This window comes from Poromitra crassiceps (assembly GCF_964638095.1).
Source record: "Poromitra crassiceps genome assembly, chromosome: 5".
NCBI lineage: Eukaryota > Metazoa > Chordata > Actinopteri > Beryciformes > Melamphaidae > Poromitra > Poromitra crassiceps.
In genome coordinates, this window is record NC_139642.1 from 36,873,622 (window position 1) to 36,889,423 (window position 15,802).

Here is a 15,802-nt window from a genome sequence, read left to right on the forward strand (position 1 = left end):
TCCGGCTTGGTCAGGCGTCCATACAGGCACGATTGGCTGTGTCTGCGGGTGGGAAGCCAGATTAGGGTTCTTGTCCTGGTCGCTTCACTAGCGCCTCCTCTCGTTGGCCTGTTCGGGGCGGAAGGGAACTGGTGGGAATAGCGTCATTCTCCCACCTGCTACGTCCTGCCGGTGAAGCTCCCTGCTGTCAGGTGAAAAGAAGCGGCTGCATGGCAACTGCGGATGTGCCGGAGGAAGCATGGTGCTAGTGTAAAAATGGCGTGTTAGTTAGCTTTCTTTATTGAAACCAAATGGTCACTTTGGTCACTAACTAAATGCAACAAGGAATCCCTCTAAGAATCTCTGTTTATTTCAGTTAGATTTTGTGTTCTTTTACCAGTGATCTAAAATAAGAAATTGGCATCAGATTTTCTTTCTTCTCCAAACGGGACCCCCCCCAACCCCACCCACCCCACCCCCACCCCGGTGCCTCCAGGTGCTGCAGGAGAAGTTCACAGACTTTGCATCGGAGACGGGCAGTGTGGGGGGGGAGCGGGTGACGGCTGTGAACCAGATGGTGGATGAGCTGATTGACTACGGCCACGCGGAGGCTGCCACCATCGCAGAGTGGAAGGATGGGGTGAACGAGGCCTGGGCCGACCTGATGGAGCTCATGGAGACCCGCGCTCAGATGCTGGCCGCCTCACACCAGCTGCACAAGTTCTTCTCCGACTGCAGAGAGGTGCGCTGGATTGAACACAGATACATAATATAGTGTATATAGCTGAACTGGAGCCAGACTGGTGTGGTTTTGTAATGATATTATATAATACTGTACGGTACGATACAATTCAATGCAATGCTATAATACAATACTGTACAATGCAATGCAATTCTAACTATATGAATATAATAATATATGATACTATACAATATTGTGTGATACAATAATCCAATATGATACAATGCAATGCAATATGATACAACACAAAATGGTAATGATATGATACAGTATATTAAAATATGATGTGATGCTATACAATACAAGATAATGCAATGCTACACGATACGATTCAATGCGATACATTATGACACCATAACATACGATAAGATAGCATACGATATGCTACAATATAGTATACGATGCAATACTACAGAGTACACAACATGATACTGTACAATACAATATGATACAATACCATTACTATCTGGAAAGAAAGAAAAGCCAGAACAGTATGCATCATACAGAGCAGTGGAGGATATACAGCACTTTCTAAGGGGCTAGGCACACCAAGCCGACAGTCGGCCGTCAGCAATGTCGGGGCCATTGGTGAGCGTCTGTCACCCTAGTCTTTGTGGTGTGTCTACTCTATTACTACTACTGTCTTTCTATTTACTCTATTACGCTGTCTTTACTCTATTACTCTGTCTTATCGGCAGGGTTTTGGGCCAATTCAACATGTTGAATCAGCATCAGCAGTGTGTGTGTGTGTGTGTGTGTGTGTGTGTGTGTGTGTGTGTGTGTGTGTGTGTGTGTGTGTGTGTGTGTGTGTGTGTGTGTGTGTGTGTGTGTGTGTGTGTGTGTGTGTGTGTGTGTGTGTGTGTGTGTGTGTGTGTGTGTGTGTGTGTGTGTACAACTTAACTCAGTTTTGAGCTCACTTGTAAGTTACAATATGACAAAAAATAACAATCTTTTGACTGATTTCTCCAACATGTACTCTGCATCTTAAGCGGTTCTGTTTTTGCGTAATTTACATTGGCATTTATTGACACAGACACTACACACAACACAGACTGAGGTTGCATTCTTTCTTTCTGCCACATAATGCATCCAACCCTTTTTCAACCTTCTCTGTGTGTTCTTTTCTTCAGGTTTTGGCCCAGATCGAGGACAAACACCGGAGGCTGCCGGAGGTGCGAGCTCGCCAGGGTGGCACTGCCAACACTAGCACCCTGCAGAGACTCATGCACAGCTTCGAGCATGACATCCAGCTGCTGGTCACGCAGGTACTGTACCTCAGCATGCACAATGACTCACGCTTCTGTATTCACATGCCGGGTAAACACAAATACTTCCCTCAGTGATGATCTGCACTGCTTTTTCTGCCAATAAAATTAGTCAACTTGTCTCCTAGTGGGCAAGATTAATACTAGTTTTAGCTATTTTTAACATGCACTTACCCAGGGAAAGTTTGCTCAGCATGCATCCTCTCTCAGCAACGCCTTGCTTCACATTTATAATAAACTTTTAAATAGCACTTTTCAAATATATATATGTGTGTGTGTGTGTGTGTGTGTGTGTGTGTGTGTGTGTGTGTGTGTGTGTGTGTGTGTGTGTGTGTGTGTGTGTGTGTGTGTGTGTGTGTGTGTGTGTGTGTGTGTGTACATATACATAGGAAATACAAGCAATAATAAAAACATAGGTTACAGTACATTTAAAATGAGAAACAGAGGCAAAGTACCAAATGGGAAGAACACAGCAAATGATAAGAAGGCCTTTTATAAAATGCTGTTACATACATTCATACCTGGGCGGCGGGCGCTGCCTGATCTGGAGCTGATCATTTTCAATAAGACAGTGGTGATTAGCATTTTTTTTTGTCTCCTCATGTATTGATTGGAACTGGATACAGAGCAGGAAAAATGCTCCTCACAGCAGAACTGAGAACCAGAATCCTTTGCTGCATCAGGACTTTGTGTTGGTGTTTGGTTTACTTTGACTAAATTCTCTGCCTGTGTAATTATGTGTAGTTTGATTAACCATTCCGTTTCAATCATGCCAGAGTTGAACTCAAACAGGGGCGAGCTTGTGACTGGAAGGTCGTCGGTTCAATCCCCGGGACCGGCAGGATAAATCTGGGTGGGGAAAGTGAAAAAGCAGCACTTGCCCTCTCTTACACCCCTCCCTCATTGCCACCACTGAGGTGCCCTTGAGCAAGGTCCTTAACCCCAAACCGCTCCAGTGGAGCTGCTCAGTGGCCAGCAGATCAGTTTGTGGTTGTACTGCTCAGCTTCCAGGTATGAATGCATGTATGAATGTGAACAGGGCACTCCTGAAAAAGAGCATTGCTTTCAGTGAGACTCCCCCCTATTCTATTCTATTCTATTCTACAGACATGTTATAGATATTTTTAGAACGGCAGGTGAATATTTTGTAATAAATTTGTAATCAGTATTATTATTTTAAAACAGTACTTTGGTAACACGTTTCAAATACCATGTCGATAAAGCTCACTGAATTGAATGACGTGTGTGAGTTCTCAGCAAAACTAGATTCTGACTTGGCACTTAATTTTGCTTCCACGCACCTGGGCCACAGAGACATTACGGTATATAACATACTGAAGACCAACACAGAACCACAGCTGCTCTACTGTACGTTAACTCCAGCCACAAAGCCCTGACTGTGTGGTGCTGACGTCTGTTGGAGCAGCTGTTTTTTTTTGCCTCATTTGCAAAACAAACCCTCTCTTCTTTATGTAATATTTGCCCCTTCCTCGCTGGGCTTAACGTTTCTGTGACCCTGCTCTCCCCTCTCTGTCAGGTGCGCCAGCTGCAGGAGAGCGCGGCCCAGCTAAGGACGGTGTATGCCGGGGAGAAGGCAGAAGCCATCGCCTGCCGTGAGCATGAAGTGATGCAGTGCTGGAAGGAGCTGCTGACTTCCTGCGAGGAGTGCCGCGTGCAGATCACCACGGCCACAGACAAGCTGAGGTTCTTTGGCATGGTCCGAGATCAGATCATGTGGATGGAGTCCATCATCTGCCAGATAGGGACAGGAGAGAAGCCCAGGTATCTGTCTGCACTTCAGAGTGGATTCATGGAGGAAAACAAAACCTGTCAATCTCACTATTATTTTACGAAACTGAGATCTTTATGTTTAGCAAAATAATCTTCCCAAATGAACACCATTTCTATCACTTTTGAAGCATTTTCTGGCGATGGTGATTTTTGGCGATCACATTTACGCTTAAAAAAATACATACAAAAATATGTCATCCCTGCAGTACTCTAGGATCTGATTTGACCCTATGAGCTTGGGCGGGTGGAGTTTGGGTCAGGCTCAGGTTCAAAATAATGTTGGGAATACTGTTATTCACAATTAATAACCAATTACTAGAAATTTCAAGTGGCTTCTGACTTACAAGTGAAATCTATACAGTCGGACTGTATTTCTGGTCATATGCATGGTGTATGGTAGCATTAGAGATTATAGTAGGATGATTAGTTTATTTGCCAAATTCAGTGGAAAATGTAAGGATAAAAACAAAGATTTGTGCAGGTGAGATCAACATTTGTGGGTAGATAAAAAACGTAATATTCTGACACAAGACACATAGAGCAGCACAAAGTCAGTGGCACAAGGACAACTGGCATTAATAAAGGGTAACTCCGCCCAGCCTAGGAGCCCATACATATCATTACCACAGTCCAAACCAACACGTATTCTAATTCCCATTAGGGTCAGCATCACTCCCTCCCTCCTCCACCGCACCGGCTTTCAGTCACCAGGTTAATGAAAGTGTGCCTAATGTTCCCCAGGTACTGCTAGCTTTCTGGCTAGCAGTGTTGAGAGAGATGCCCCAAGCCTCATGCCCGTTCTTCACGCCATCTGCTTTCCACAGCTCCAAATAGATAGCACAGCTAGGGGTGGCTGTGGAAAACTCCCTGTGGAAAGACTTAGTGAGAAAGTCAAACAAGAGACCCAAGAGAACCTGTTCTGTCTTTTCGACCTTCTATTTTGTGTCTTTGTTTTATGTTTTATCTTGTTTGCATACTGTATTGCATCATTTTGTTTTTGGATTGATTCTTAATTAGTTAGATCTACAGTAGGTAAGCTTGTTCTCTTCAAAGTCCTTTATAAGAGGCCTTTTTGATAAAGCCATTTATATACGGTAAATAGCTTTGACTTGAGTTAGGTAGAAAAATGTGGCTTGTACTGTATGCTATAGTATGGTAGTCACTAGGGGTGTTTACGAATCAGAAGGTTTTGGTGTTCCTGCGTGGTGAGCTGAGTGGCTGTGGTCTGTCCGGTGCCTGCAGGGACGTGTCATCGGTGGAGGTGCTGATGAACTATCACCAGAGTCTGAAGAGCGAGGTGGAGGCTCGTACCCGTTGCGTCGTGGAGTGCATCGAGATGGGCAAGACGCTGCTGGCTGCCAGAAACCCTGCTGCTGAGGAGGTGAGGGGCCGTGGGCATGACCAAACTTTAAAGATCCCCGTGGGGAAACCGGATCACTGCAGCAGCAATGAATGGGACGAAGATAAGATTTGAACAAATAGAAAGTACTAAAAACTTGAAAATCCCTGAAAGTTTGTGTGTTTGAGAAACATGAATGGATGGAGGCCTTGAAGGTGTTTGAATTCTGTGCATAGATTAGCAACCAAATTCATCAATAATGCTTCAGCTCTCTTCATCCCAGAATCAATACTTCACACCCTGAGGAAAACCCTGTGATGGAAACGTGTGTTGTCAGCAGTTCTAAAAGGATTCCACCAAGATTTCTTGACTTGACCTTTATTGTGTAATATTATTTTCCACAACATGAATTTTGAATTTCACCAGACAAAACCATGAAAGTAATTTAAACATAATTTAATTTGATATCTAAGTGAGCGTAGGTTTAACAGATTTGCAGGTGAACAGATTTACAGTCCAGTTTAAGAGCATAATATATGCAGGGTGTGCAATGTGTATCGTCCACATGATCACATTTGCAGAACAGATATGCTTTCTTGCATTATTAGCTATTGACATGAACAGATTTACAGTTAAGACTGCAGGGTCACTGTCACCAAACAGCTGTGGAAGGGGAGCTGCGTTCATTTATATTTTAGTTTCCGCTGACTAACAGCAAGTTCCCTTTTAACTTAGACAATTTTCTTCAAAAGGTTGTCACACCACAAGTGTTAAAGAAATAGCTGCAAAGAAAGCACTATCATTAGGAAATGGATGGCTGTTTCTATTTCCATTTTGAGGGAGTTCAACACTGCAATTTTGATTCTGACTTCTGAGATATGTGATTCTGATCCTTGATTTTGATTCTCAGATCAAGGAGAAGCTGGACAAGGTGGTTGCCAAGCAACATGAGCTGTCTGAGAAGTGGGACAAGCACTGGGAGGTGCTACAACACTGTGAGTACACACACACACACACACACACACACACACACACACACACACACACACACACACACACACACACACACACACACACACACACACACAGGCCTAAAAGCTGTCATGAATATAGACAGACACAGAGATACACATACTGTGTAAGGTTCATGGGGAGAATTCAAATTCAGGATAATTGGCCAAACTAGGCTCAGCTAGAATTAGAATAGCATAGAAGAATAGAATAGAATACCGTAAAACTTAAATTAATAGCCCGGGGGTTTATTTACAAAATATGTAGACAGACCCCACGTCTATATGGGACCTGTGGCAATTTGAGACCTGCGTTTAATTCTTTTTGCACAAAATTCTTGCTCAGCAACGATTGGAAATAGTATCAAATTATTTATTTAAACCAGTATGAATAGTACTTGGATAAAAAATACAGTACAGAGATCTGGGTTGACCGTGCCACCTGCTATTTGGTGTGTGTTTTTCAGTACAGTAAAGCCCCCCACACATGATCTGCAGTAAAACAGCTCTGCGCCCACTGGGCCATTCTTTTCCTATGGGGAGAGCAGTGCCTCCTCTATGCAGCAGCGTTACACTAGGCGTTGCGCCCCGCTTGAATTTGCCACCGTGCGCTGGGCTCAAAGTTCAAATTGTTTAAACTGTGACCTACTGTATTTACCACTGACCTTTCTCTGCTGTACCTCACGGTGAGCGAAGAGAAGATCGCTTATCATGTGAAGGCAGCTTAATTGTCACATGCTGCCTGTGACGCATATATCAGAAGGGGGAAACATTGGCAGGAAAAAAAATCGATACTCACAATCCTCAAATGAATTATTGAACCAAACCTGTCGCATTTAGTGTAAAGAAATCATCCGAAACGAATAGAAAACGCTCAGAACGAAAATGTGTTGCTGGTGAACGAATTTCCACTTTAAAGATGGCATCACTCAGCCGCACCGTACGCACCTCTCGCATTCACTGTAGTTGAGCCGACCATGTCAAACCACACCGCAGTTTCATCCATGACTATGATGTCCCTCGCCTGTATCTTCTTTGTCTCAAATCCGCATTTAAAATGTGACAAAATCATCTTTCTGGGCAACAGTTGTATGTCTTCTGACAGAAAAGTTGTTGCGGTGGAGGAATCTGTCAGGCCAGCCGGCGTTAGCAGGAAAATCCTCCCCATCCCTGCTGTCACTCACCGAGGCGTAGATTTCTTTAGCCTACATCCTGATCATTTTGCGGGAGAATAGAATAGAATAGAATCGGGCACCGTTTTGTGTTTGTGTAGTTATAACATATGCTATATCCTCCTCCCATATCTGCTGTTTCTCCTCTTTCTCCCCCTCTCCTCCCTCTCTCTCTCCTCTCCTCAGTGTTGGAGGTGCATCAGTTTGCCCAGGAGGCGGTGGTAGCGGAGGCGTGGCTGACGGCTCAGGAGCCATTCATCAACAGTAAGGAGCTGGGCGCGAGCGTGGATGAGGTGGAGCAGCTGATTCGTAGACATGAGGCATTCCGCAAGGCCGCCGCCACCTGGGAGGAGCGCTTCAGCTCGCTCCGACGACTCACCACGGTAACATGTCCCTCATCATCACCATGGTAACATGTCCTTCATCACCACCACATTAACATGTCCCTCATCATCTACACGGTAACATGTCCCTCATCATCATCACGGTAACATGTACCTCATTATCACCACGGTAACATGTCCCTCATCATCATCACGGTAACATGTACCTCATCATCGCCACGGTAACATGTCCCTCATAATCGCCACGGTAACGTCCCTCATCATCACCATGGCATCATGTCCCTAATTATCACCACGGTAACATGTCCCTCATCATCACTTTGACTCTTTGCAGTTGCATCACAAATTTCCTTGTAAACACATCTGACACCATAATAGAGGTCCAAACATTTCTTACAGAGCTTTCCCATTTGGCACTGTAACTGCATCTGTGACTGTATATGATTTTGAACCGGATTCGGTTCTCTGTCTCCAGGTGGAAAAGTTGAAAGCAGAGCAAAGTAAACTGCCCCCGACCCCCCTGCTGGGCCGTAAAGTTTTCCTGGACCCCCAAGACGCCTCCCCCAGTGCCTCCGCCCTCACCCGTCTCCCCATCTCCCCCGTCATGAGACAGACCATCTACGAGCAGAATGAAGCCAGCTCCCCCCCGTCGCCTTCGCCGGCCACCCCCTCGCCCTCCCCCTCCTCCGTGGCTCGCCGGCTGGGCTCCATGGTCGCCAACTACACCCCAGTGATGAACGGCTCCAGCTACCGCCACGCCCTGGAGGCGCGGCACGGTGGGGTGGTGGGCGTGGCTGCGGGGCTGGGCCAGCCCGCCCCTTCCTCCATCGCCTCGGTCGCCACAGCGGCTATGCTGGTCTCGGCCAATCAGGCGCGAGAAAGCGCCAATGCGGCGAGAGAGCAGGTGGTGAAGGTGATGAGTCACGTGCCTCAGGCGGCGAGGGAGGTGGAGGTGAAGTCGTCCCCGTATCTCCGGGGACCCAAGATCAAACACGTGGGCGACGTGGTGACGCCGCTGCTGGTGGCCAGCCGGCTGGAGAAAGCCAGGGAGAGGGAGAGAGAGAGGGAGATGATGATGGGGGAGATAGGCACGGCGAGAGGGGAGGTGGCCGTCATGGCCGAGGTGGTGCTGCAGGAGCCGCCTTTCCAGGTGATGTGAAAAATGTAACCATCAGACCCTTAACTCATTGAGTGCCAGCCACTTTTGGAGAACGGAAGCTCCCAGTGCCAGAGTTTCAGAGCGTTTTCAGTGATTTCTCGAGGCCCACAGAATATTGTGTGATATTACTATGTAAACACCGAACACGCACAAAGAACGAGGAGACTCTCTTCTATCATCTGCAAAAAAAAGTTTATTGATCCCATTTTCCGTTCTTTAGTTATGAGCCGGAGAAGATAGGCTGTTTTGAGCAAAAAGACAGGTTTCAAATTATAAGCTGAGATATTCAGCCTTTTGTGAAATGCAGCATTTCAAGCACATTCACTGACGCTAGCTAATATTTTCTGATGTAGTGACGTGGTGTAGTTCTGTGGAGCCTGCGTGCCCCACCCCCCTCTCCCCGCCTCAGCTGCAAACTCCTCCCCACACGCACCCAGTCTATTTTCGGAGCCTCCGTTTTTGCGCCGGGCGGCTCCCAGCGCGACAAGGAAATGCCAAACGGGACTGCAGGGATAGGTTTGGGACTGCAGGGATAGGTTTGGCCCTTCGGCGTCGGGTGCTGCCTTTCTGGCGGGTAATCGTGTGGAGAAACTATATGCAGACAGACAGACAGAGGCAGAGGAGCTCAGTTGTGTGCGCGGATTGACTGATGTTCGCAGCCCGACGTCAGCTGCAGACAGAGCAATCTATATGGCTCTGGCTGCAGCATGCATCGGCTTCTCTTTGATCACGGCTTTTTGCTGCAGTTTTCCGGACCTTTCTGTAATCTGGAGAGCACTGTCGCCACCTAATGAGTCCGTAAAATAGGTTATACACCTTCAATAGCTCCCATATTTGTACAGGAGATGCCTGATGCTTTGATCCACGTCCCACCGTCAAAAAACGCAATTGACGAACATACTCGTCCTTGGCACTCTACGTTACTAAACGAAATGACGAACATACTCGTCCATGGCACTCAATGAGTTAATCATTCATTTAAATACATACACATAATATATACATTCATCAGCACATCTCTCCTTAACATTCACACACTTTTCAACTCTGTACACCATTTGATCTCACATGTCAAGTCAAGTTTATTTGTATAGCCCTAATTCACAAGCATGTCTCAGAGGGCTTTACAGATAATATGTCTAGCTAATCTAGCTAAGCACTATCAATAAACAGGATTCAACAATCTTATATTAGAGAGAGGGAGGGGAGAGAGGGGAGAGAGGGGAGTGGGAGAGAATGGGGGGAGAAGGGAGAGAGGGGAGTGAGAGAAGGGAGAAAGCAGGGGGGGGGGGAGTAGAGAGTGAGCAGAACAAATGGTACTGTATACTGGGGCTGGGCAATACGGTTGAAATCAATATCACAATAATCACAGGGGTCAATTTCGATACATACCAATGTACTGTATATCACAATATGGTTTATGCAAGCAAAGTCATATTTAGTAATATTTTAGTTATATTATCATATATTATACAGTAGTTAACTGGCAATTGTCATATCATCACTATATGATACCACTGAAAGACAACAAACGATAGTACTGAATTATCGCCCAGCCCTAGGGCATACAGCTGTTTCTCATTTCGCCCGGCCACTCTGCCACAGCACCAGCGCCACACCACCGCTGAGGCACCAGTGCCACACCGCCACCGGGGCAGCAGCAGCAGACCGGAACCGGCAGCAGAGCGGCGAAACCAAACGAGCAGCAAGTGCAGACATTCTGACTACTCTAAGCCCAAATGGAACTAACTAGCAAACAAGGAATCTAGCTTATCTACAGCCTAGTGTGCCCTGCCCTAACCTACTCTAATATAATATAATCTTAGCCTGAACTATATAACCTTTAAAATATCTAGCTAATCTACAGCCTAACCTAGACTATTCTAACCTACCGGCATCCCTCAGCCATTAAAGGAACACTCCGCCGATTCCCAACCAGCCCCGCATCACCACAAAACCAGCAGCACACCAGAAAACTGCAAAGACTCCCACAGCCACCCATCCAGTCCAACAGCCACCGAGAGCCGACCCGAGCCAAGCCACGGACCAGCGATGCCAATCATGCACAAATGACATCACCGGCCCACAACTCAACCCAAATCAACCCCCAATAACCGTCAAACCAAATGAACGACGGCAAAACCGTCAACAGTCCTCCGATACACCACCGATCAACGACACAAAACCGGCCGACAACCGGCGAAGCGCCCCTTCGACCCTATAAACACGCAAGAAAACCTGCCCCAGGGACTGGACCCCCAGGGTTGCCTCAGACCTAAAAACCCTTGGCTGTTTTAGGAGAATAAAGGAGAGAAGAGAGACCTTGTGAGGGCTGATGCAACCAGGGCCCCCACTCCGGGGCAGACTGAGATGCAATAGATGCCGGGCTAAACATTTTACAGGGTTAAAATACAGAGATAGAATTGCCAAAGAAAGTTGAAAAGAAGAAGTAAAAAGAAGAAAAATGGTGTTCAAAAAGTTGAGCCTTTAAATGTTTATAAGTTCAGAGAAATGATATAGTTAGCCAGGTGGAAAAGGAAAAACAATAGTCTGTAAGTGATGTGAGGGTTTCATGAGGATGCATTGGTGGCATCGTCCGAGAAGGGTTAGAAATTAAAAAAGGAGTGGGAGAGAGAGGATAGGGGTCAGTAGTGGTGACGAAGGCCCGGACGACGACGAGCAACTGGATGAGTAGAGGATAACGGGCCAGGGCAACGACGAGCAGCCTGCTGAGTGGCGACGGAATGGCCGGGGCGATGCCGAACGACCGGGTGAGCAGGGCCAGCAGCGGCGATGAAAGACACGCCGGTGAAGGTCGCCTGCAGGGCCAGCAGCCGCGACAAGGATCACCGGGCGAGCAGGGTCAACAGCGTTGACGAGACTCAGGCCAAAGAAAGTCGTCTGAGGAGGAGAAAGAGAAAAGCGGGCCTGTACGGAGGAACCTGCACAGACACAGGTGGAACTAGGTTTAAGTAACAGCTAATTATCTTCCGTCTATGCTACCAGGACGACTGGTACTGCTATCGCTATTGACACTGCTGGCTTGTAACAGCCCGCTCAGCAGTTCAGGACTAAGTTTGCACGACAGCTAATAGTTTTTCTGTCTATGCTACCAGGACGACTGAAACTGCTGGCTTGTGATAGCCCGCTCAGCAGTTCAGGACTAAGTTTGCACGACAGCTATTAGTTTGCATGACAATTCCTGCCTATGCTACCAGGACGACTAATACTGATACTGACACTGCTGGCTTGTGACAGCCCGCTCAGCAGTTCAGGACTGAGTTTAAACGTCAAGTATTACGTTTTCTGTCTAAGCTACCAAGGCTACTGATACTAATACTGATACTGCTGGCTTGTGACAGCCCGCTCAGCAGTTCAGGACTAAGTTTGCACGACCGCTAATAGTTTGCACGGCAGCTAATAGGTTTCCTGTCTATGCTACCAGGACGACAGAAACTGCTGTCTAACCACAGGAATCCTAATCTATCATGAACTGTCCGGATGTCCTGCCATGTTAGCAATGTAATTGTCTCATAGAGACACTGCGGAGCGCGTCACAGTTTGAAAGCCACGCCCACCGTTGGGGAAAACTGGATCGCTAGTTCAAAGCAGACAAATCTGTCAAAAGATTATTTCAGCACACTGCCTCCGACAGAGGAGAAGGTCAATTGAAAAAACGAACTTAATGGCCTCCATCAATTTCCAATTTCATTATGAAATACTTAGACATTTTCCAGTAACGTTACTTAATTTAATCACCAGTCCAGGTAAGATAATATATTGATATTAATTTGACTTCATATTTAAAAATCTAAAATGCAATAATGCTTTTCAGACTAGTGACGTGACTGACATTGCTGTTAAAATGGATTGATGCTACTGTCATGTTTGACAGTCATGTCATGTTTGACAGTCATTCAAACTGTCATGTTTGTTAGATAACTAATCTGTGAGATTTTGCATTACTTTTGCACCCTGTAGCCTACTGACAGTCAATACAGAGCAAAATAGCCTGCAACTTGTCTGTTTCATAGAGGAACTGGCTCAGTCAGTCCTCTGTCCTTGCAGCCTAGATCCACATTTTTCTTCTCGGGAGTGCAAAAAACTTTAATTCATGATTTTTGTTGGCTGCACAGCCCACCACACAACAACTTTTAGCCATGTTTAATTAAAGGAAAATGATGCTGGTGTATGGAGGTGAATGGAGAGCTTTCCTCAACGATGGGCATGGCCTATTTCATGCAGTGTCTCTATCACACATGTAATCTCTGTACCACAGCTTACTCTACTGTACCACGCCTCTGTATCAGCGCTAACTTATCTATTATGATGTCAGCTCTCTGTGCATCTTTACACCACATACAAGACTATCAATCTCTTCTTCTTCAAAGAACTGTGTCCATGCGCCCTTGTTGCTTGTTACACCTCTTCCTTTGATGAAACCTTAATCATATTAAATATATTCAAGTAAGCCGAACCTCTGACACAAGAACTTTTACTTTATTTTACATCACCAGGGCAGGGAGAGGCTGCACAGCGAGCCCAGCAGACCGTCTCGGAGCACGAGCAGGACCGACCCTCTGGCCCACGCCGAGCCCCAGGCCCAGAGCCACCACAGGGAACCCAGGTTGGAGCGGCAGCTGTCCAGCGAGCAGCTGATCCAGGCGCGCAGGGACGAGCTTCCCCAGGAGGTGTGGAGGGAACAGGCGGAGAGGCGGGAGAAACGCACGCTGGAGAGGCAAACCTCCAGCGAGCAGGAGGGGCAAGGGGGGCAAGGGGGCCACGAGGGCCGGCGGAGAGAGAGGGACCGACACCGGCTGGAGAGACAGGAGTCCAGCGAGCACGACACGGGCAAAGAGCAGTCAGACAGACGCTCAGCAGGAGGGTGAGACTAGCCGTGGCACTCTGACCCAGTGACCTCACTTCGGTTGTGCTGTCTGTATTTTGCCGTCTGTGTCGTACTGTGTGTGTCTGATGTTTGATTTTTATGTGTGGACCCCCAGAAGATTAGCGAGTGCTGCAGCATAAGGTAATAGGGATCTGAATAAAGAGTATGATCATTTTTAATGATATGTAAAGTGCATCACATCATGTGTAATGTGTAGTTTTAATTGATGGTGTCGTTTGAACGTTTTATTTTGACATTTGGAATTACATTTAGGGTTGGTATTATATCCTGGTCTGAACTAATATTTGATGTCTTTTTTTTTATATTTTATTTTACAATTTTCAGAACAAAAACAGGCTCAGACAAAACAGAACAAAACAAGACAAAAACAAAAAAAAAATATATCAACATTTCAATTTTACAGCGTTGTGCTATCAGCCACATCAAGTGCTTATTGTGCTTGTAAGAGATGTGCGTGGGATCCCATGCAAGGGGTCCATGAAAAGTCAGCTGGGAAAGTTGCTTGTTGCCTTCAATTTCGTCTAAGTGGGCCAGAAATGGGTCCCAAATAGCAGAGAATTTCACAAGAGAATTGGTCCTCAGGAACCGGAGTCTCTCCATACTGTACGTATAACCCGAAAACATCTCCGTCAGCCAGAGCTTAAAAGAAGGTGGAGAGGAAGACTTCCACTCCTTCAGAATGAGTCTCTTGGCGACAGTCATCCCCTGTGTCAGAGACTGCTGCACAGCTGCTCTGAGGAGCAGAGAGGACTCCGAGCAGCCGAAGATGGCGAGTTCCGCCACCGGTCGAAGGGTTATTCTATAGGCCTTAGAGTACCAATAAAATATTTTGGCCCAAAATCCAGACAGTGAAGGGCAAAACCAAAAAGCATGAGATAGTGTACCCTCTGACACCTGACACCTATCACATAGTGGTGAGAGAGAAGGGTAGATCTTGTGCAACCTGGACTTGGAATAATGAAGACGATGAGTGACCTTAAATTGGATCAGCTGGTGTCTGCTGTTAATTGAGCAGAGTTGAACCACAGACAAACTCCTGTCCCATATAACCTCAGACAAGTCAACACCAAGTTCCTCCTGCCACGCCTCCTTAATCGTCTCAGTGGGGGCTGACACACAGTCATCAAACAGACACACACATCTAGAGATGAGTGAGGGGGGATTGACAAAACATCAAAAAAAAGCATGTTCATTTGGGATAACTTCAAAATCACAAATCTTGGATCGAGCATAGTTTCTGACTTGTAGATATCTGAACCAGTGCGAGTTGGGCAAGTCAAATTTCCCCCTCAAAAGATCAAAGGATGCAAAATGACCATCCATGTATATGTCTCTGATGGAGACTAGACTCTTCTCACTCCAGACACGGTAGTTTCTGTCTGACCATGGAGCTAAAAACGAATGATTAAAACAAATTGGTGTGAAGATAGAAACATCTGGTAGACTCAAGGCACTCCTAACTTGGTTTAGAATTCTGACTGAGTTCTTCACTACGAAACTTAATTTCTGTAAAATCCCAGGCTTCTCTAGCTTAGAAAATAGCATTAATATTTGATGTCTTGAGTACCGTAAATTCCGGACTATAAGCCGCACCGGTGTATAAGCCGCACCTGCAAAGTTGACTATTTTTTTCTTATATAAGCCGCACCGGACTATAAGCCGCGGGTGTTTTAATGTTTTTTTTTTTTTTTTTTTTTTTTTTTTATGTTTAATTACCATATGTAAGGGTTCATGCACAGAGGGGATTGTCGGGAAAGAGATGGCTGTTTGAGGAAGCTCCCATTTATTAACATTTCAACAAAACAACATAACACAACACCACCTGTGTTGTTTTTTACAGTGCACACAGTGTCATACAGTGTCATACAGTGTGGTGAAAAGAGGGCAAGAGAGGAAATTAAAACTTATTATAGTTACCGTATATAGGATTTATAGTTAGAAAGAGTGCTAAAAAAGAGAGATTTTTTTTTTTTTTTGGGAAAAAATCCATAGATAAGCCGCACCGTTATATAAGCCGCAGGGGCCAAAAAAGGCCAAAAAACGGGAAAAAAGGTGCGGCTTATAGTCCGGAATTTACGGTAATTGTTTGGTG

The 15,802-nt window shown here is 45.9% G+C and overlaps 1 protein-coding gene across 1 annotated transcript in view; it reads left to right on the forward strand.

Moving 5' to 3' along the window:
• sptbn4b (spectrin, beta, non-erythrocytic 4b) overlaps positions 1-15,802 on the forward strand; it is a gene marked incomplete at both ends in the record, with an annotated part of 110,448 nt that overhangs the window by 85,650 nt on the left and 8,996 nt on the right. The window contains 8 exons of the mRNA XM_083636347.1: positions 476-721; positions 1,852-1,986; positions 3,524-3,768; positions 5,020-5,158; positions 6,027-6,111; positions 7,485-7,681; positions 8,118-8,783; positions 13,319-13,686. Of these exons, the coding sequence (XP_083492473.1) occupies positions 476-721; positions 1,852-1,986; positions 3,524-3,768; positions 5,020-5,158; positions 6,027-6,111; positions 7,485-7,681; positions 8,118-8,783; positions 13,319-13,686 (2,081 nt within the window). The remainder of the gene's footprint in view (positions 1-475; positions 722-1,851; positions 1,987-3,523; positions 3,769-5,019; positions 5,159-6,026; positions 6,112-7,484; positions 7,682-8,117; positions 8,784-13,318; positions 13,687-15,802) is intronic.